Source organism: Poecilia reticulata, linkage group LG20 (genome assembly GCF_000633615.1).
Source record: "Poecilia reticulata strain Guanapo linkage group LG20, Guppy_female_1.0+MT, whole genome shotgun sequence".
Taxonomy (NCBI): domain Eukaryota; kingdom Metazoa; phylum Chordata; class Actinopteri; order Cyprinodontiformes; family Poeciliidae; genus Poecilia; species Poecilia reticulata.
In genome coordinates, this window is record NC_024350.1 from 5,593,400 (window position 1) to 5,615,504 (window position 22,105).

General features: G+C 37.9%; 1 protein-coding gene across 1 annotated transcript in view; it reads right to left on the reverse strand.

Moving 5' to 3' along the window:
• Positions 1 to 22,105, reverse strand: part of vstm2a (V-set and transmembrane domain containing 2A) — a 107,693-nt gene that overhangs the window by 28,999 nt on the left and 56,589 nt on the right. Inside the window, exon 3 of the mRNA XM_008438497.2 lies at positions 1,073 to 1,123. Coding sequence (XP_008436719.1) covers positions 1,073 to 1,123 — 51 coding nt within the window. The remainder of the gene's footprint in view (positions 1 to 1,072; positions 1,124 to 22,105) is intronic.

Here is a 22,105-nt window from a genome sequence, read left to right on the forward strand (position 1 = left end):
AGGAAGCTGAGATTCTGAACCTTGCGCTGTTGAGAAATGATTGCTTGCCGGAGGCATGGACTCTGTTGAAGATTTAAACGCTTGGATTTGATTTTACTCAACCATTAATGTTTGGCCCTAACATGTAATGCACCAGTTCGATGAAGATGACCAGAAATTGTGTGCACTGTAAACAACCCAGTAGGGAGTAGGGCCATGCCATTTTATCAGCAATTTTGAAGCCATCTTCACCAGATCCTGACCAGACCTTTTACCAGAAGATCAACATTTGAGGGACGTTGTCCTCATTCACCTTGCTCTGACGTTAATTGCTCAATATTTGGAAGCGTGACCCAGACACATTTTGTTGACTTCCGTTGCTGCTATAAGTTGTTGAGAGAGTGCAGCCCATTTTCAGATTGTATGTAAAAAATGTATGGTTTTCCTTTAAGGTTACAATTATGTGATGTCTTCTGGTGCTCTGTTTCACTAAAACACTGTGGTTTCAGATTGCAAACATGACAAAAAGTAGTCAAGTTTAGGTGGTGGGAGAATTTTTGCAAGGTAATGTTTCACAAAGCTGGAATGTTCAGCTGCTGAATAACATATTCATGTATGACCTTATAATGAAAACAGTAACTATGTCCTGGTTGTAATCACCAAAGAAGAAAAAGAAGAACTAAAGTTTGCTGCTGAAACAGTCAAATCGGAAGAAAGAAGACCTCCAAAACATTTCCATTAGCAGCATCTGTAAACTGTCACGCTGTAACACACACATCTGTGACAATCTTGTACCGGTTGGCTGTGTGCTGCTCTGGGCACAGAAGGCCTATGAAGCATGGCAGAGGAAAGAGGCGGAACTGTTGCTGGTGTGTGTGTGAGCGCAGGAAGGGAACCACTCTGACAGTAATAACACGCTGCCACTGATTTCGCTGATTAGCTCCATTCTCTGGTGGAAGGTGTATTATTCAAGGAAATCAGCTGCTGTTGTGTTGGCTCAGAGTGGATCTCTGCCAACTCGGCTTACAATGGCGACACGTTGGGAAAGTGGGGGGTTTGCATCGTGGCGTGAATGACGTGTTCTTCAACTCACACTTATTTTGGTCCCCTCGTCATCAGGATCGGGCTCTGGTATCATCTCCATCTGCGAACACAAAGAGGGAGAGAGCATTAGCGAAGCGACAGTGGTTGAGTACAGAGTGAGGATGGGTTTTATGCATGCCTAAAACCACTGAAGGGATTCCTACGACAGATTTCTGAAAAGGCATCATCTATCTGCTGAGGCTTATAAATGTTGCAAAGCGACATCAGCACACAGTTCCCACACAGAGTGACTGCATCGCCGCTGCCCTGCCTTTTAAAAGTAAATGCCACTCTTCCCACTGTTTCGGCTTTATTTTTAGTCTTTGAGTGCTTCTGTGGGGAAATTAAAAGCCAGCTCTCAAATGTTTTTGCAAATTGAAAATAAAAAAAGGAATAGTTTAAACTAAGTGAAAATGGTAAAAACTGCTTTGTGTGAAGACTGAATTATGTTTATGCTGCTGCAGCAGCATCTTCTGGAACAGTGACATTACCCAAGGAAGCATGCGACAAAATGTCTGAAACAGGAAGGAGATGTTTATGGTGTGCACAGATTGAGTAAAAGGTACCACAGTTTAACAATATGAGCACAAAAAATATTAAAAACAAAAATATTTGTTTTATTTTTCCTTGCACTATGATGCTGTTAATTATACCATTTATACTAAATATTCTATTAATGTGAAATATTAAAAATAAAAGAAGCTTGTCCTGGACAGCACCAAGCTGATTGCTCAAAACCAGACCACTAATCCCCAATTAGTGGTCAGACTGAAAAAAAATACAATTATATATATATATACCGTATATATGGCAAGAATACTTAAGTAAACATATATAAACCACTCTATGAACCTATAAGTTTTCAGGTGTTTTTATTTTATTTTATTTCATTCATTCATAATTTACAACCTGTATGTAAAATTTGGCTCTTTAGATGACCTTAACAGGCACACGATCAAACACGCCTTAAGTGTGAACTCTGCATGCAAGTCCAACTAGATGTCATTAATTTTGAAAAAAAGAAAAAAACTTTTATTTTGAAGGTGACATTATGGATTTCAGTTGCTACTAGCTGTCTCATGCAGTTCCCCAATAGTCTCATTGTTAGCAGGCTCTGCATCAGTAAACACAGGGAGAAAGAGAGAGAGATGCAGAATAACAAGGCTTAGACTTAATATTTATTTACAAGGTTTCTGCTTAGGTTGTAGAAACAATCAGCCTGTTCTTAGAAATTACAACTGGAAATGGTCATTGACATGTATTATGAGAAAAATATCTACAGTGTACTAAATAACTGTGAAATTTGCAGTGTGGCAGTAACATTTTATTGTTAGGTTGCTAGAAGAAGAATAAAAATCGTATTTATAACTCTTATATATAAATATAAAAAAAAACTGTTCAATTTATATTTTCCTAAGACAGAAAGATCCAGTTTGTATGCAGAGTTATATAATCAGATCATACTGGTTTTATCATCATATTTGTAATCAGTTATTGATCTCAAGAAGCCTTGCTGATTGAATGAAGTAATGAGTTTTGTCCCTCCTCCTTTGCTATGCGCCTGGTCACAGTAGACATAAATGACTCTGTTTTAACAGAATAAGACATCCAGCAGAACCAGGACCAGGATGACCCATCCCCACCCACAAACACATGGGGCTGCTCAACAAGAGTCACAGCTGCCTTTGTGACCCTTTGGAAATAGTTATTGCTCAGCACCGCAAGGAATAAATTTGAATCCCCCACTCTTTCTGCCTCTGTCATTGTGTCCTTGGGCAAGACACTTCCCCCATGTTGCCTGCTGGTGGTGGTCAGACACCATGAATATGATGAGAAATATTTGCCAAAAGACAATGCAGGTTCTCAGGTATCCAGGATGTCTTGAGTTTTAAATGAAGGCAGTTGGACTTCTGCTGTTACCTTGGAGACACTTCACCTCTCACCCAGGAGGCCTTTTCAGTTTTGAAAATAGGACTTGAAGTATGAGGCTCATAAGTTGTAATTAAAACAATTAAATTGATGGGGCATCGGAGGTCACTAATGAGCAGTGATGGGAAAAACGGTGTTAATATGAACCACATAACTTTTTCAGTAGAGGGTAATGTAATTAATTACTTTTTCTGTCGTAACAATGTCAATACAGTTACTGACAATAACGTCGATGTGCTACTGTGTTAAGACACACTATTAGAAGATACCTTCATCTGACTGGGAGTTAAGGTGGTAAAAACCATGGCAGAAAGGCTGATGATTGTTGCAAACCAATCAGAGGCAGACTTGGACGGGCTTTCACACAGTGAGACACACTGACAAGACAGACAGAGACCGTCATGGATAGCCCAGATAATAAAAGGTCGGTGCTTTTTTTGAGTGGAAGCAAAAATTTCATTTTTGTCTTGAAGAGATGGGAGGCTTGACTCTATATGTGGAATATAATTTATACTACGGAAACAAAACTGGCCCTTATATGAATCAGAAGCAACATGTCTCACTGTGGCAAGTTCTCTTTGCATAAGAGGACAGTAAATCATACAAAAAACCCCAGAACATTTTGAAATCTAAACCTGCGTGTACCTTTGGACCAGTATGGCCTCTATGTTGTCTGGAGAACCCTTCTACAAAAGAACAAAACAACTCAACAACAGGAACATCTCCAATGACTGCCTCAGTGTGAGCCCTGTTGGCAAAAATGCAACATGGTGGCAAGCGCCAACCCCACAGCCAACATCACAGCCTGGGCATTGATTTTAGAGGCTATAATTTATTTATCCAACAACAGATGAAAATTGATGTGGAGGCCAGCAAACCTCTTAAAAAGCAGAGCAAAGCAGAAGCCGTTCAGCAGTTATTGCTAAAAACGATTCCTTCAGAGAACACAGGAACCGCTGGCTCCATGAGTGAGACTGAAAAGGGAAGGGTACAGGAGGAAGAAGATGGCTACCTATGAGCAATTGTTGCACCCGGCGCTCTTTCAAGAGCTGTAATTACTTTGAAAGAACTGCAGCGCTTTTCTCCGGAGGATGTTCGGCAGACAGGTGATTAATGAGGAGAATTAGGAGCCGAAGCTCTTCTCCCGGCGAGCGCGCAGTACTCACAATGTGACTTCAACGGACGGAGCTGGCATCCTCTGTTAGACGAGATGGAGATTTTTACAGAGACGTCTTTAGGCGAGCCACGATTAATCGTCCTCAGTATTGGGGTAAGACTGTATTAGGTCATCAATTTCAGACCTCCTCCTTTGCGAAGCGCTCTAGCAGCAGTTACACAGGCCTGGTGTGGTCTATATCTGTCAGGGGGATGGAAATAGACTTCCACTGGAGGACACATGCTCTAATTTGGTCTATGCACACTAGCTGCTGTCTTAAGGACGCATGCCGAATGTAATGGTTTCCCACATTCACTTTGATGATTTTGTTTGGTTTTGGAAATTGCTTTTGAATACAGCAATGTTTTGTACTTCTAGTTGAAAGTAGAAAAGGAATCATTGACATTTGGCCAGAGTTTTAATTTAAAGCTCCTCTGATTTTTTGGTAATGAGCCATCATAACATATTTGATAAAAACTATTCTCCTTAATTTTATGAATTCCTCACAGGGAAACATGAGGATAATGTATTCCCAGCTCATTAGTAGCTGTGTTTCTAGTACAAATGTACATAAATATTTGTCTATATTCTGCTGGTGTCAAAAAAACACAATTTCACAATTGTGGTGTTTCCATTAAATAAGAAATAACATACAAATTCCATGAGTAAACTTGCTGCTTTGTAAACGAGTAAATATGTGTTATCACAAATTATGGCAGCAATGGATGTGAATGGTTACATATTTCAGACGTGGTGCTACCACTCATCATCTACTAGCCAATCAGTGGAGAACTCGTGGTCTTATTAAGGCATTGGAGCGATAAGCCCCCCCCACTTGGGAACAGCTATGTATCTGGCACTTTGGGGAAAATATAGTTGATGATTTTAGAGAAATAATGGATTCAACACGTTGGAATGACACACAACTTTTTATGAGCTGTGATGCTGTGAGAGCTCTACTGGAGCCAGCTGCAAATTGTCTGAAAAAAACAAACTATCATCCTCCTACTACTTCCTGTCGTCTTCTTCATTGTTTCCACCAGTAGTAACATCCAGCTGTTGATCATGTTACTCCTGTGGTGCGGAAAAAGCATTTCCATTGCAGTTTTGTGACATATATCTATTTTGACCAGATTGTCGTAGCGCAAAAACGTTTGCAGCTCATCTCTAATGTTCAGGGATCAGCATAGATTCAGCAGTTTAAATCATTTGTTGCTACTTTTCACTGTAGTTAATTTGGAAATATTGCTGCTTTATTGTCAAAGTAAAGAAGCCATAAATCACTACAAGTCCTCATAAATGTCTGAGCTGCCAGTTGCAAAGTGGCTTAGTGTCAAATATGCTGAGGATGAGAATTACTGCCCTCTGCAGGCGAGAAACATGCAACGGAGAAATTTAGACTAATGAAGAATTCATGTCAGATTTTGTATTTACTGCTTACAATATAAAACAAGAGTAAAATCACTGCAACATTCAAGCAAATGTTTAACTTGGAGAGTTTTTAAACAAACTTTAACCCCCTCTTCTTTAGAGTGTTAATTCAGCTGGGCTTAAAACACATGCCCATCTAGTCAGAATTATATTAGTAAAATACTGTGAAAACCTTATACTGCCTCATTTGACAAGTCCTGTGTGCACTGAGTTGTTGTATGTATTCAGATTCTGTACTGAACAGAATTAATGTGATGTTTTGTGAGGTGAGTGGCGCTTTAAGAGGGTGGAAGTCGAACGATGGTTTAAATAAAAGTCCAAAACACTTACAGGACAATCAGGAGCACCAGGAACACAGAGGACATGAAGGCGCAGAGTATGAACAGACATAGAGGTAGAGATCCAGCGGGGAACAAGGACACAGATGAGAACACATACACACACGCACACGCACACCTACGCACACACACACACACACACACACACACACACACACACACACACACACACACACACGCACACGCACACAGGGATAATCAAGGGGATGAGGAACAGCTGGGACTAATTACAGAGGAGGGAAGGTTGAAGAAAAACAAAATACAAACGCAGATGAAACCCAAATACCAAAAAAACCTATTTAGGCAGAAATCCGTGGTGAGCAGAAGGCCTTTGTGTAATTTAAAGAGGACACCATAAGTAAATAAAATAAGAAGATTTTTGATGAAAAACAAGAGCAGAAGTAGCTAGAGAGTGAAAGAATAGTGCTACACTTAGCTTAAAGGTAGCATACAAGATATTGTTCTTACTGGCTTTAACTGTTAAGCATAGGAAAAATAAAGTACAGTGAACCTCCACATAATCGTGGTTCAGTGTTTGTGGAATGTTACTCCAAATTATTTGTAGAAAATTTACCTTTCTCACTGATTTTTTCTGATATAATCTAAAAGAACAGTCTCACCCGTTGACCGCTGGAGATAGGCACCAGCTGCCCTCATGACCCCAATGGGATAAGGGTGTAAGGAGATGAATGGATAGAAAAAGCAGTGAGGGAAGCTGAAATACCTATCTGCTACTGAAAGCTGTTTGACACAGGTGGATGGAAATCAGCCAATCCAGGAGCAGCGCGTATTGGCTGATCCTACTGGAGTGGCGATGAGGAAGACTATGAATGTTAGCTTCTGCGCTAGTGCTAAGACAGTTTCCACTGTGTGTAACAATGCATTGATGTACATTTGGTGTTTGAACTATTCAACTAAGCACCTCTAATATCTTAGAGGGGGTCTCAGCTGCTCCACCCCAGTGGATAAATGAAGCTCTACTCTGTTACTTTTTTGTAAACCAAAAGAAAAATAATAGCAATGTGCATTCAGTGACTGCTAAGTAGTCAATATTACTGTGTGTGAAAAGAGAATTCAGATGACAGTCACATTAATATATTGTGGCTCTATTTATATATATATATATATATATATATATATATATATAACAATCAAATATTAAAAGACAAGTGGAAAGAAGTCAGATTAGAGTTGGACAATTTGATCATAATTCATAAATAACAGAAGCAATCAGAATTTTTTCCCTCTGGCTTTTTTCAGTCTGTCATGGGCATAGCTATATGTGGCTTTTACATGTTTGCGCAACTGACACTCTATGATATGTTGGCTGTTGTAATTGTAACCAATAAAATTATTATTTTAAAAAATCATATGACCTGTTCAGATGTAATATTATCTCTGACAGCTCATAGCACTGCTGTAATTCTTCTAAAGCCTGATAATGAGTTGCTGTCTGCTGCCATCAGCTTGCTCTGCATTTATATCACCGGTTTTGTCTTTGTGTTTGTTATTTTGAGCTCAGCGTGATATCGCTGCAAAGTGGGACTGGCGCTCACATTAAATCACTTTATCTGAGCGTTTGTTTTTTTTTTCATTTCCTAATAATCCATATTTGGAGCATTTAAATATAAACATATTGAAGCAGCTGTGATGTTGATATGATCCCATGATGGAAAACAGCAGTCATCAACAAACAGAAGTGCTTTACAGTGCAGTGACAAGTATTTTTGTTCTCTTACAGTTGTACTTATTTTGTTTTCACACCTAAATGTTTGAACATTAAACATAGCCTAAATAAATAGAAAATACAGTTTGAAACAGTTAACTAAGCTAGTCCCATATTAATTTGTGAATTAATAAACCCACTGTCAGACATATAACATCAAGAAATCACCGAAGGAACCTGTTGGACAACATGAAGTAGGCCAAAAGATTTCAAAAAGTAACAGCATGCACAGATGAAGACCTGAAGCCGTTACAGCTGCGAAGGCTGGAAGACATTACATCAGGCTCAGTGGATTAATAATTGGTTGTAGCTGAAGCTCAATGTGCAAATCATATTCTGACCTAAATTGAAATTAGCTAATAGACTTTTTTTAGTTCAACTCAGAATAACCTTCAGAGGTCGATCATGTGCAGCGGAGAAAGCAGGTGGAACAGATTCTACATGGAGAACGTCAGGGAGAAAAAAAGAGGACTTTTCTTTCCGTTGTTTTAGCCTTTGCTGCTCATCTTGGCCTTATATTAAAAATAAAAGCTCATTATTGGAGAAGCTCACCTCTACCTGTCAAATATTGTGAAATATTTAATTTAACCTGGCATGTTGAGTCCACAAGCAGCTAGAACTACAGAAGTGTGTTTTCTGAAGGAGAACCCATTAGTCACCCTGCGCTGCCTAAGTGCAATCAAGATAATTGTGAGTTAATGAATGTCCAATATCAATTTATAATCCTGACATTTATTACTTTAAGTTAGAATATGTCTTTTACCTGCAACTAAGGTGTTACTTTTTGTCAGAAAAGACAAAAGGAAGAAAACAAACCCACATTTGATGCTCTTACTTTACTCTAGCCTGGCAAGGTCTAAGTAAGTTTCAACCCTGTGATGACAGTGTAGAAGTTTTCCTTGACAGCACCAGAGTAAACCTCCATTATTTTCCAATTTGTGTTTCATTTTTATTGCATGAGAGTCTTCTGAGCCAACGCTGTGGCCGCTTGCGACTATCTCAATTTCAATCGCTTGTCTCTTTATTGCAAAACCCTTCCACCATGACGCCCTGCCATTCTTCATGCAAATCTCAAATTGACTTCTTGTAAGAAAAAATGTGCTCTGCAATTACTGGGCATCAAAAAAAAAAGAGGCCTCATTGAGTCGCCGAAAGTAAATTAATGTCACATGAAGAAAAATGATCATCATTTAAAGTGAAAAATGGAGCAGGGCCACCCTGTGTGGGTCCCTCTGTGACTAGATAGGATCTCCTGAGTGAGAGGCCCTGCATAAGCAGGGAAAACACATTAAAGTGACCAGATATGAAAAGTGAGTTCATCCAGCATTCATCGGCTTGAGAACCACAAAGAATCGGAAGAGTTCAAACTAAGGCTCTGGACTTGATATGACACGTTAAACCCAGTAAATCTAAAATAGTGGTGGTGTATGAAATTGTTATTAGATACGACACAGTGGGAGGAAAGATTTGGATAAGCTTTCTGCATTATATAAAGGCAGCTTAAAAGATCACATTAGGAAGTGTATTAAAAGTTACATCCCTTCAGTGGTGATCCATTCATCAAATAAGTCCCAGAACTGAGGAGTCAAGGGGAGAAAATGTGGTGCTGCTTTTTTAAATGTCAGATTTTGGGGATCCCCAGAACCAGAACCAAACATTCAGCTTCTGCACTCCACAAACCTGGAACAAACTTATGGAAAACTGGAGAAGAGCTGAAACACTGAGCTCCTTTAAACCTAGACCACAAACCCTCCTGTTTAGAGATGCTTTTGTATCATAATGAAACCCAAACCAACATTTTGATGAGTAATGATGGCACCTGGAAAAATGTAATGTTTCAATTTTTGAGTTTTTATGATGTAAAGTACTTTGAAATACCTTATTGAAATGTGTTATATAAATACATTTGATTTTATTTTAGTTGTAACTAAGTCAATATCATATGGAGAATACCCGTCTGTAACCGAGGCAACACCAGGGTTGGTTCTCCAACCTGCTTTGGAAACTTCAATTTGTTTATGTCATTTTTTCTCTGGGAATGATTCCTGTACCTGTTTATAGAAGGTCATAACATCAAAGTGAGGTTGTTGAAGTGCCACCTTAATGTGGTGGAGGGGTTAAAGTTCCCACATACCTGGTCGTACTTCACTCTATGGAAGTCTGCGTCTGTTCAAACCTGGTGTCTGCTGGACATATAAACACAGAGCTCCGTTTTTACAACCAGGTACTTGACTTGAAGGGAGACAATGTTCCTACTGAGCTACTTTGAATGCATCATCGAGCTGATAAGGATGAGAGTCTTGCAACCAGTAGTAAAGGACACATAGAGTGACTACCAGTCACTGTGCCACACCAGCAGCTGTACAGCGGCTGTGCAGCTGCTGGTGAATCAAACTTGTTAGTACCCATTTCATGGAAGGTGCATGCAGAGTCTGCGGCTGAGCATATGGGAGCCTTTAGAGTCCTTGTGCTTCACACTGTCCTCTCCAATTTTTCCTCCACTAAGTAGGTTCTAGATTATTTTCTACAGTATTGTACCAAAAATCTATATAATTTGACATTGACAGGCGGTGTGCAGGTCGACACAGAGACAAACAACAATGCACACACACTCATGACTTCGGGCAAATTTGGGATGGTAACACATTTGATTTGCTGCACTCTTCATGCCGGCTGTTATAAGTGCTTCATGTTTGAGGCTTCTACTGGTGTTACATGTTAAGATTTGAACTCCAAGAGCCAGAGCCCAGGGCTTACTCATGACGTAAAGCCATGGCTTCAAGTTGACCCTGTATGAAGAGCGGTGCCAAACCGTTGCATGTTTTCTGGGAACTGGAGGTGTGATAGCAGTTATTTATCATTTTCATTTTCAATCCTCCAACTGCCGCTGGTCCAAAACGCTGCTACTCACGTTGTCACTAAAACCAGGAAGACAGAGCAAATCACCCAGTTCTAAAGTCCTTCAATTGAGAGAGTAAATCACATGTATATAAATTAACCAATAGTGATTAGTTTATAAATCACTGAATGGCTTAGAACCACAATACATAAACAATCTACAATTTGGATCTGGTTCTGGTCTGCTTTGCAGAACCAAACATGGAGAAGCAGCATTCAGTTTCTATCCACCACAAATCAGAAACAAACATCCATAAAACTGCAAAACAGCTGAAACACTGAATTTCTTTAAATCTTGTTTAAAACCCCACATGCTTAGAGTTGCCTTTGTCTGCTTCACATACATATATATTACTAACTGAAACAAACATCATTTATGTTTGTCTACTTTTCTTTATTATGGTACTGTACATTCCTTTATGTTTTAATAATGTGAAGTCATGTTAAATTGCATTGTTGTTGATTATTGTCAGCTTATAAAAACAACTTCAATCTGCTTATAAAAGCAAACATAGACATTGGCCACAAATCCTTCATCAGTACATATTTATATAAAATATCCAACCTCAATTACTATAGGAGTGAAATACACTGTTATATGTTTCAAATGCCAGGCATATATATGTAAATATAAATATCACCAGAGAGACCTGAAATAATAGCTACTCCACTCACAGCAGTAAAAAGAAGTCAAGCATTCTTTGCTGCCTTATATATTTTCTTATTACTTTGTATAAGATCGATAAAGTATGTTTCATAACTGAAGACAGAGATGAATATACAGAATGAGATTTCTTTCTGCTTCCTGTCGGTGAAGATGTAGCGAGTTGTTGAGCTGAAGTGGAGACAGATGAGGGAACCTCTGATGCATCAATCATTGCAAATTGATGATATTTAACAATGAACAAATATCTGTCAGGAGCGAACTTTGGCAAAAAGACAAGACAAAACATATGTGCCGTCAAAGCGGAGGCGACGGTCCGGTGCGACGAGCATCATAAAAAGACAGCTGTCGAAGGAAAAGAATCAACTGAATTCAGATCTAACAGTTTTTGTTTTTTTTTTCCTGATGGTAGACACACACTGTGCACATGCAAACCACCGGGGATTCTTACATCATCTATCGAACGCTCTCCAGGATAGAATGCAAAACATAAAAAAAGGGAACGGAAACAAGATTCATCAGTATAAAAAGTAATTACTTTGTGTAAGATGACAGACTCATTCCTCTGAGTGGATGTAACCTTCAACGTTTTAATGGACCCTTCCTCAAAAGTCGACATGTGGTACAACATTTTCTTCTTTTTGAAGCAGCCAAGTTCAAACCCAGAGCTTTGTTTTAATTACTCTGTTTTCCTTTGATTATTTGAAGCTCAATTGACCTTTTACTGTCATCAACAGTTATGGAATTAAATACGAGCTGCTGTGATAAATGTGAAATAATAGATGCTGGACTGATTGGAAAAATTGGATTTTAATATCAAAGAATAGTAATAAAAAAAACTATCACACAAGCCGTTGGAAGTCAAATTTCTACCATCTTCTAAAAGAAAACTGGCATTTTTGAATTAGATATCAGGATGGAGTATCTGACAAGACATGAGCGTGTTTGCATCCCTGTTGCATCAGCTCTCATTGTAACCAAATTCTGTACGCTTATGCAAACTGTGGATGGGGGGGACTGGCACTTCTGTTGATGCTTCTCCTTTTACATCTTCATATCTTGGGAGCAGTTTTGCTCTTTGTCATGCTTCACATCTTTTTAAGGATTCATAGATGGAGCAATGATAATCAGGAGGATACGTTAACTCATCTTGTCAGTGAATTATCAAATACACTTTGTTTTTAAGTGAATCTTAAAATCTTAGAAGCAAATTATCCTGATTGTTTCGAAATGCCTTTGCAAATTCCAGCACAGTAGACCCCCAGTATTCACAGAATAATTTAGATTCCCTCCAAAAAGATTTATAACTCACTAATTTAATAATGTATAAAATGTACCTTGACATACATTAATACACACAAAAGAAACTGTCTTAGAACTACCACAGAAACTAGCATCAACCGTCTTCCTAATCTGCACTTAAGGAGCTACAGCCAATCAGTGCCAAGGGACATTAATCGCATTCCTGGATTGGCTATTTTGCACACACCAGCCAATACAGTGTTGACTAGCATTGAGCACAGGCAGTTCAGATTCCTGAGCTGCATTTGCATTCAAATATTTTAGATAGACTCTATAAAAAAGTTTGTGAAATGCAAATATTACCATAAGCTACATAGGTTTAAAAAGGTAAAGGGATAGAGAAAGAGAAAGGTAAAAGAGAGAAAAGATAATCTATATTATAATTATGTACTATAATGATATATAAAATCTTTGGGTATCCCATAGCAAAAAAAGAGAAAAAGAAAAAGAGAAAATGATAAAGGTGAATTTTTCCGCTGAAAAATCCACAAATAAGTAAATTCACCAAATCTGAACACTGTGAACTGGTGGGAGTCCACTGTCATTCTTTGGGTATATCTAAAACAAATATCAACTAACTAGACATTGTTTTCAGAAATTGTAAAAGTTGCTTATGAATCATACTTTTATCATGATAATCTTGGTCCTATAATATCTAGACTCTTACTTCAGCTTTATTTCTAGAGATTAAGTGAAAGTGTCTTTTTGCTTAGTTTTTAGAATTAAAAATAAATTTTTCTGCAGATGTTCTTAGTATTTTCTACTCTGAAGTTGCATTTTCTCCCATCAGCACCTATTTCATTATGTAAGATAGTTACAGCATCTATAAACACAGAAGTTAATTTTGATGTATTTACATTTCTGACCAGTGGCACACATGGTTCTGCAGCTTTCTTTTAGAATATGTTTCCTTTACTGCCTGGACTCTTAGAATAGAGAGAAGCCCACAGTACTTTGCTATTTTTATTGATAATACCAACAAGTAGCTCAACATCAATCCTAGATCTAAGCTCCTACTGCAAATCAGCTAATTGAAACCAACTTAATAATCAGAGAGACAGGAAATGCTTGGTCAACAGTTTCTATGGTGTTTCCCACATTTTCTGATCTAAAGAGGAAATGGAAAGCCAATAGTGTCACTTGTCAGACAATCATTAATGTAAGTCTCAAACAAATAATCGCTGTTTCTGTAAAAGAAAAAGCTGAATCAAAATGAGAAAAAAAAGGAAACCAAGAATATTTGAGATTGGATGTATGCTAGAATTATACGTTCTAACGATGTACAAGACAAGACAATAATGTCTACATCTGTCTAAAAACTGTAGACATATGAATATGTCACAGAGTAGGTAACTATATGAAGCAGCAACATCACGCTGTAGGTTATATATTTTAAAGGAAATTAGTGTAAATTAGGTGAAGTGAACAGTTTCTCGGCTGTTCTAAAACTTTAGAAAGTGTTTCTGCTTTGAAGTGTGTCTTAGTCATAGAGTTCTAATGAGGAATGAGCTTTTTAACCACAAAAATCCCATTGAGTTCTACTAGATTTTGTTTTCTTTTGTGAATTTTGGGAAATTTTGTACAAAGCTACAGTCTCAATATCAAGACTGAAATCACACCATTTCTAACTGAGCATTAAGGTTTTTTTGTATTTGGTTTGGTTGGATTTGTCCAACACTGTGGGAGGCTGAAGAAAATGAAAATCAAGATGGCAATGGCTGAATAGTAAGTGTTGTCTGTCACATATGCATTGATACAACAAAATCAATGCATATGTGGCAGACATATGCATTGTCTGCATAATGCAGACAAAATACAAAACACAAAGGAGCAAATAAATTATAAAGTACTGTGCTTTATGATTCCTTATAGAGTTCAAACCAATTAACTTCTTAAATTTCAAATCAAGGTCAGAAATTTTACATTAAAAGAAAGCTCTGTTGTTGGGGAGTAGTCGTGTTTCAGCTTGTGATGTTGTTATTATTATATGTGTAAAAGTCTTGAGATTAAAGTACAAAAAAAAGCCACTGACCTTCCGGTGTTGTCCATGTTTTCTTTTTTTATATCTTTCTTGTTTTTCATATTTCATCCTGCAATGTGATGAAACTTATCAAAGCCCTCCATGCGTACTGTAGCTCAGACCAGTCAGTACTGGACCTGAGCATATTGTTTCTAAGGGTGACACACAGTGTAACATATACATTTACATTCCACAGATGAATGAGGTAGTCTGAATTGTTTTCCTCAAGGGCTTTCTAGCTGTAGTAACACAGAAATAGCACCATCAAACATGATCATCTGTTGGAATATGAAATAAATAGTGTCAGTAGAACACAACTACTCCAAGTTTACTCAGTGTTTCTCCTCTCTACAAATTACTTGGTGATGAACTGTAAATGTTCCTCCATTTTTATGTGGCAGTAAATAGTTATGTAAAAATGTATTAGATAGCAATGTGTTTATCAATGAGTTCAGCAGCTAACCTTATAGCTGCTTTAGCTTCTGAATCAGGCCTGGGATATGATTGTATATGTGTATCCACCTTTGTTAGCTTCACACGTACCCAAACCCAAGAGTCATCCATATACCAGATTGTTCTGAGGTTATGGCCCCAAACATGGAGGTAAAGCTACATGTTTTACTAGGGGGCATCGCAGGTTAAACATGTGAAAGCAGTTTATTTTTTAAATAAGTCCCATGTCTTTGCTTAAAAAGAATTTAGCTTTGAAAAACCGTAGCATTAACTAACTCACCAATGAGATTCAGCTGGTGATCAAAAGATCAGAGGATTAATCAGCACATCCACCTCAAAGTCAGTAACAATGCTGTGCCCAAACAAAACAAATGCAGGAAAAATGACCCAATTTCAACTACTTCATTATAAAAACCTTGAAGAAATTATAAGTCAATTAAGNCACACACACACACACACACACACACACACACACACACACACACACAGGGATAATCAAGGGGATGAGGAACAGCTGGGACTAATTACAGAGGAGGGAAGGTTGAAGAAAAACAAAATACAAACGCAGATGAAACCCAAATACCAAAAAAACCTATTTAGGCAGAAATCCGTGGTGAGCAGAAGGCCTTTGTGTAATTTAAAGAGGACACCATAAGTAAATAAAATAAGAAGATTTTTGATGAAAAACAAGAGCAGAAGTAGCTAGAGAGTGAAAGAATAGTGCTACACTTAGCTTAAAGGTAGCATACAAGATATTGTTCTTACTGGCTTTAACTGTTAAGCATAGGAAAAATAAAGTACAGTGAACCTCCACATAATCGTGGTTCAGTGTTTGTGGAATGTTACTCCAAATTATTTGTAGAAAATTTACCTTTCTCACTGATTTTTTCTGATATAATCTAAAAGAACAGTCTCACCCGTTGACCGCTGGAGATAGGCACCAGCTGCCCTCATGACCCCAATGGGATAAGGGTGTAAGGAGATGAATGGATAGAAAAAGCAGTGAGGGAAGCTGAAATACCTATCTGCTACTGAAAGCTGTTTGACACAGGTGGATGGAAATCAGCCAATCCAGGAGCAGCGCGTATTGGCTGATCCTACTGGAGTGGCGATGAGGAAGACTATGAATGTTAGCTTCTGCGCTAGTGCTAAGACAGTTTCCACTGTGTGTAACAATGCATTGATGTACATTTGGTGTTTGAACTATTCAACTAAGCACCTCTAATATCTTAGAGGGGGTCTCAGCTGCTCCACCCCAGTGGATAAATGAAGCTCTACTCTGTTACTTTTTTGTAAACCAAAAGAAAAATAATAGCAATGTGCATTCAGTGACTGCTAAGTAGTCAATATTACTGTGTGTGAAAAGAGAATTCAGATGACAGTCACATTAATATATTGTGGCTCTATTTATATATATATATATATATATATATATATATATATAACAATCAAATATTAAAAGACAAGTGGAAAGAAGTCAGATTAGAGTTGGACAATTTGATCATAATTCATAAATAACAGAAGCAATCAGAATTTTTTCCCTCTGGCTTTTTTCAGTCTGTCATGGGCATAGCTATATGTGGCTTTTACATGTTTGCGCAACTGACACTCTATGATATGTTGGCTGTTGTAATTGTAACCAATAAAATTATTATTTTAAAAAATCATATGACCTGTTCAGATGTAATATTATCTCTGACAGCTCATAGCACTGCTGTAATTCTTCTAAAGCCTGATAATGAGTTGCTGTCTGCTGCCATCAGCTTGCTCTGCATTTATATCACCGGTTTTGTCTTTGTGTTTGTTATTTTGAGCTCAGCGTGATATCGCTGCAAAGTGGGACTGGCGCTCACATTAAATCACTTTATCTGAGCGTTTGTTTTTTTTTTCATTTCCTAATAATCCATATTTGGAGCATTTAAATATAAACATATTGAAGCAGCTGTGATGTTGATATGATCCCATGATGGAAAACAGCAGTCATCAACAAACAGAAGTGCTTTACAGTGCAGTGACAAGTATTTTTGTTCTCTTACAGTTGTACTTATTTTGTTTTCACACCTAAATGTTTGAACATTAAACATAGCCTAAATAAATAGAAAATACAGTTTGAAACAGTTAACTAAGCTAGTCCCATATTAATTTGTGAATTAATAAACCCACTGTCAGACATATAACATCAAGAAATCACCGAAGGAACCTGTTGGACAACATGAAGTAGGCCAAAAGATTTCAAAAAGTAACAGCATGCACAGATGAAGACCTGAAGCCGTTACAGCTGCGAAGGCTGGAAGACATTACATCAGGCTCAGTGGATTAATAATTGGTTGTAGCTGAAGCTCAATGTGCAAATCATATTCTGACCTAAATTGAAATTAGCTAATAGACTTTTTTTAGTTCAACTCAGAATAACCTTCAGAGGTCGATCATGTGCAGCGGAGAAAGCAGGTGGAACAGATTCTACATGGAGAACGTCAGGGAGAAAAAAAGAGGACTTTTCTTTCCGTTGTTTTAGCCTTTGCTGCTCATCTTGGCCTTATATTAAAAATAAAAGCTCATTATTGGAGAAGCTCACCTCTACCTGTCAAATATTGTGAAATATTTAATTTAACCTGGCATGTTGAGTCCACAAGCAGCTAGAACTACAGAAGTGTGTTTTCTGAAGGAGAACCCATTAGTCACCCTGCGCTGCCTAAGTGCAATCAAGATAATTGTGAGTTAATGAATGTCCAATATCAATTTATAATCCTGACATTTATTACTTTAAGTTAGAATATGTCTTTTACCTGCAACTAAGGTGTTACTTTTTGTCAGAAAAGACAAAAGGAAGAAAACAAACCCACATTTGATGCTCTTACTTTACTCTAGCCTGGCAAGGTCTAAGTAAGTTTCAACCCTGTGATGACAGTGTAGAAGTTTTCCTTGACAGCACCAGAGTAAACCTCCATTATTTTCCAATTTGTGTTTCATTTTTATTGCATGAGAGTCTTCTGAGCCAACGCTGTGGCCGCTTGCGACTATCTCAATTTCAATCGCTTGTCTCTTTATTGCAAAACCCTTCCACCATGACGCCCTGCCATTCTTCATGCAAATCTCAAATTGACTTCTTGTAAGAAAAAATGTGCTCTGCAATTACTGGGCATCAAAAAAAAAAGAGGCCTCATTGAGTCGCCGAAAGTAAATTAATGTCACATGAAGAAAAATGATCATCATTTAAAGTGAAAAATGGAGCAGGGCCACCCTGTGTGGGTCCCTCTGTGACTAGATAGGATCTCCTGAGTGAGAGGCCCTGCATAAGCAGGGAAAACACATTAAAGTGACCAGATATGAAAAGTGAGTTCATCCAGCATTCATCGGCTTGAGAACCACAAAGAATCGGAAGAGTTCAAACTAAGGCTCTGGACTTGATATGACACGTTAAACCCAGTAAATCTAAAATAGTGGTGGTGTATGAAATTGTTATTAGATACGACACAGTGGGAGGAAAGATTTGGATAAGCTTTCTGCATTATATAAAGGCAGCTTAAAAGATCACATTAGGAAGTGTATTAAAAGTTACATCCCTTCAGTGGTGATCCATTCATCAAATAAGTCCCAGAACTGAGGAGTCAAGGGGAGAAAATGTGGTGCTGCTTTTTTAAATGTCAGATTTTGGGGATCCCCAGAACCAGAACCAAACATTCAGCTTCTGCACTCCACAAACCTGGAACAAACTTATGGAAAACTGGAGAAGAGCTGAAACACTGAGCTCCTTTAAACCTAGACCACAAACCCTCCTGTTTAGAGATGCTTTTGTATCATAATGAAACCCAAACCAACATTTTGATGAGTAATGATGGCACCTGGAAAAATGTAATGTTTCAATTTTTGAGTTTTTATGATGTAAAGTACTTTGAAATACCTTATTGAAATGTGTTATATAAATACATTTGATTTTATTTTAGTTGTAACTAAGTCAATATCATATGGAGAATACCCGTCTGTAACCGAGGCAACACCAGGGTTGGTTCTCCAACCTGCTTTGGAAACTTCAATTTGTTTATGTCATTTTTTCTCTGGGAATGATTCCTGTACCTGTTTATAGAAGGTCATAACATCAAAGTGAGGTTGTTGAAGTGCCACCTTAATGTGGTGGAGGGGTTAAAGTTCCCACATACCTGGTCGTACTTCACTCTATGGAAGTCTGCGTCTGTTCAAACCTGGTGTCTGCTGGACATATAAACACAGAGCTCCGTTTTTACAACCAGGTACTTGACTTGAAGGGAGACAATGTTCCTACTGAGCTACTTTGAATGCATCATCGAGCTGATAAGGATGAGAGTCTTGCAACCAGTAGTAAAGGACACATAGAGTGACTACCAGTCACTGTGCCACACCAGCAGCTGTACAGCGGCTGTGCAGCTGCTGGTGAATCAAACTTGTTAGTACCCATTTCATGGAAGGTGCATGCAGAGTCTGCGGCTGAGCATATGGGAGCCTTTAGAGTCCTTGTGCTTCACACTGTCCTCTCCAATTTTTCCTCCACTAAGTAGGTTCTAGATTATTTTCTACAGTATTGTACCAAAAATCTATATAATTTGACATTGACAGGCGGTGTGCAGGTCGACACAGAGACAAACAACAATGCACACACACTCATGACTTCGGGCAAATTTGGGATGGTAACACATTTGATTTGCTGCACTCTTCATGCCGGCTGTTATAAGTGCTTCATGTTTGAGGCTTCTACTGGTGTTACATGTTAAGATTTGAACTCCAAGAGCCAGAGCCCAGGGCTTACTCATGACGTAAAGCCATGGCTTCAAGTTGACCCTGTATGAAGAGCGGTGCCAAACCGTTGCATGTTTTCTGGGAACTGGAGGTGTGATAGCAGTTATTTATCATTTTCATTTTCAATCCTCCAACTGCCGCTGGTCCAAAACGCTGCTACTCACGTTGTCACTAAAACCAGGAAGACAGAGCAAATCACCCAGTTCTAAAGTCCTTCAATTGAGAGAGTAAATCACATGTATATAAATTAACCAATAGTGATTAGTTTATAAATCACTGAATGGCTTAGAACCACAATACATAAACAATCTACAATTTGGATCTGGTTCTGGTCTGCTTTGCAGAACCAAACATGGAGAAGCAGCATTCAGTTTCTATCCACCACAAATCAGAAACAAACATCCATAAAACTGCAAAACAGCTGAAACACTGAATTTCTTTAAATCTTGTTTAAAACCCCACATGCTTAGAGTTGCCTTTGTCTGCTTCACATACATATATATTACTAACTGAAACAAACATCATTTATGTTTGTCTACTTTTCTTTATTATGGTACTGTACATTCCTTTATGTTTTAATAATGTGAAGTCATGTTAAATTGCATTGTTGTTGATTATTGTCAGCTTATAAAAACAACTTCAATCTGCTTATAAAAGCAAACATAGACATTGGCCACAAATCCTTCATCAGTACATATTTATATAAAATATCCAACCTCAATTACTATAGGAGTGAAATACACTGTTATATGTTTCAAATGCCAGGCATATATATGTAAATATAAATATCACCAGAGAGACCTGAAATAATAGCTACTCCACTCACAGCAGTAAAAAGAAGTCAAGCATTCTTTGCTGCCTTATATATTTTCTTATTACTTTGTATAAGATCGATAAAGTATGTTTCATAACTGAAGACAGAGATGAATATACAGAATGAGATTTCTTTCTGCTTCCTGTCGGTGAAGATGTAGCGAGTTGTTGAGCTGAAGTGGAGACAGATGAGGGAACCTCTGATGCATCAATCATTGCAAATTGATGATATTTAACAATGAACAAATATCTGTCAGGAGCGAACTTTGGCAAAAAGACAAGACAAAACATATGTGCCGTCAAAGCGGAGGCGACGGTCCGGTGCGACGAGCATCATAAAAAGACAGCTGTCGAAGGAAAAGAATCAACTGAATTCAGATCTAACAGTTTTTGTTTTTTTTTTCCTGATGGTAGACACACACTGTGCACATGCAAACCACCGGGGATTCTTACATCATCTATCGAACGCTCTCCAGGATAGAATGCAAAACATAAAAAAAGGGAACGGAAACAAGATTCATCAGTATAAAAAGTAATTACTTTGTGTAAGATGACAGACTCATTCCTCTGAGTGGATGTAACCTTCAACGTTTTAATGGACCCTTCCTCAAAAGTCGACATGTGGTACAACATTTTCTTCTTTTTGAAGCAGCCAAGTTCAAACCCAGAGCTTTGTTTTAATTACTCTGTTTTCCTTTGATTATTTGAAGCTCAATTGACCTTTTACTGTCATCAACAGTTATGGAATTAAATACGAGCTGCTGTGATAAATGTGAAATAATAGATGCTGGACTGATTGGAAAAATTGGATTTTAATATCAAAGAATAGTAATAAAAAAAACTATCACACAAGCCGTTGGAAGTCAAATTTCTACCATCTTCTAAAAGAAAACTGGCATTTTTGAATTAGATATCAGGATGGAGTATCTGACAAGACATGAGCGTGTTTGCATCCCTGTTGCATCAGCTCTCATTGTAACCAAATTCTGTACGCTTATGCAAACTGTGGATGGGGGGGACTGGCACTTCTGTTGATGCTTCTCCTTTTACATCTTCATATCTTGGGAGCAGTTTTGCTCTTTGTCATGCTTCACATCTTTTTAAGGATTCATAGATGGAGCAATGATAATCAGGAGGATACGTTAACTCATCTTGTCAGTGAATTATCAAATACACTTTGTTTTTAAGTGAATCTTAAAATCTTAGAAGCAAATTATCCTGATTGTTTCGAAATGCCTTTGCAAATTCCAGCACAGTAGACCCCCAGTATTCACAGAATAATTTAGATTCCCTCCAAAAAGATTTATAACTCACTAATTTAATAATGTATAAAATGTACCTTGACATACATTAATACACACAAAAGAAACTGTCTTAGAACTACCACAGAAACTAGCATCAACCGTCTTCCTAATCTGCACTTAAGGAGCTACAGCCAATCAGTGCCAAGGGACATTAATCGCATTCCTGGATTGGCTATTTTGCACACACCAGCCAATACAGTGTTGACTAGCATTGAGCACAGGCAGTTCAGATTCCTGAG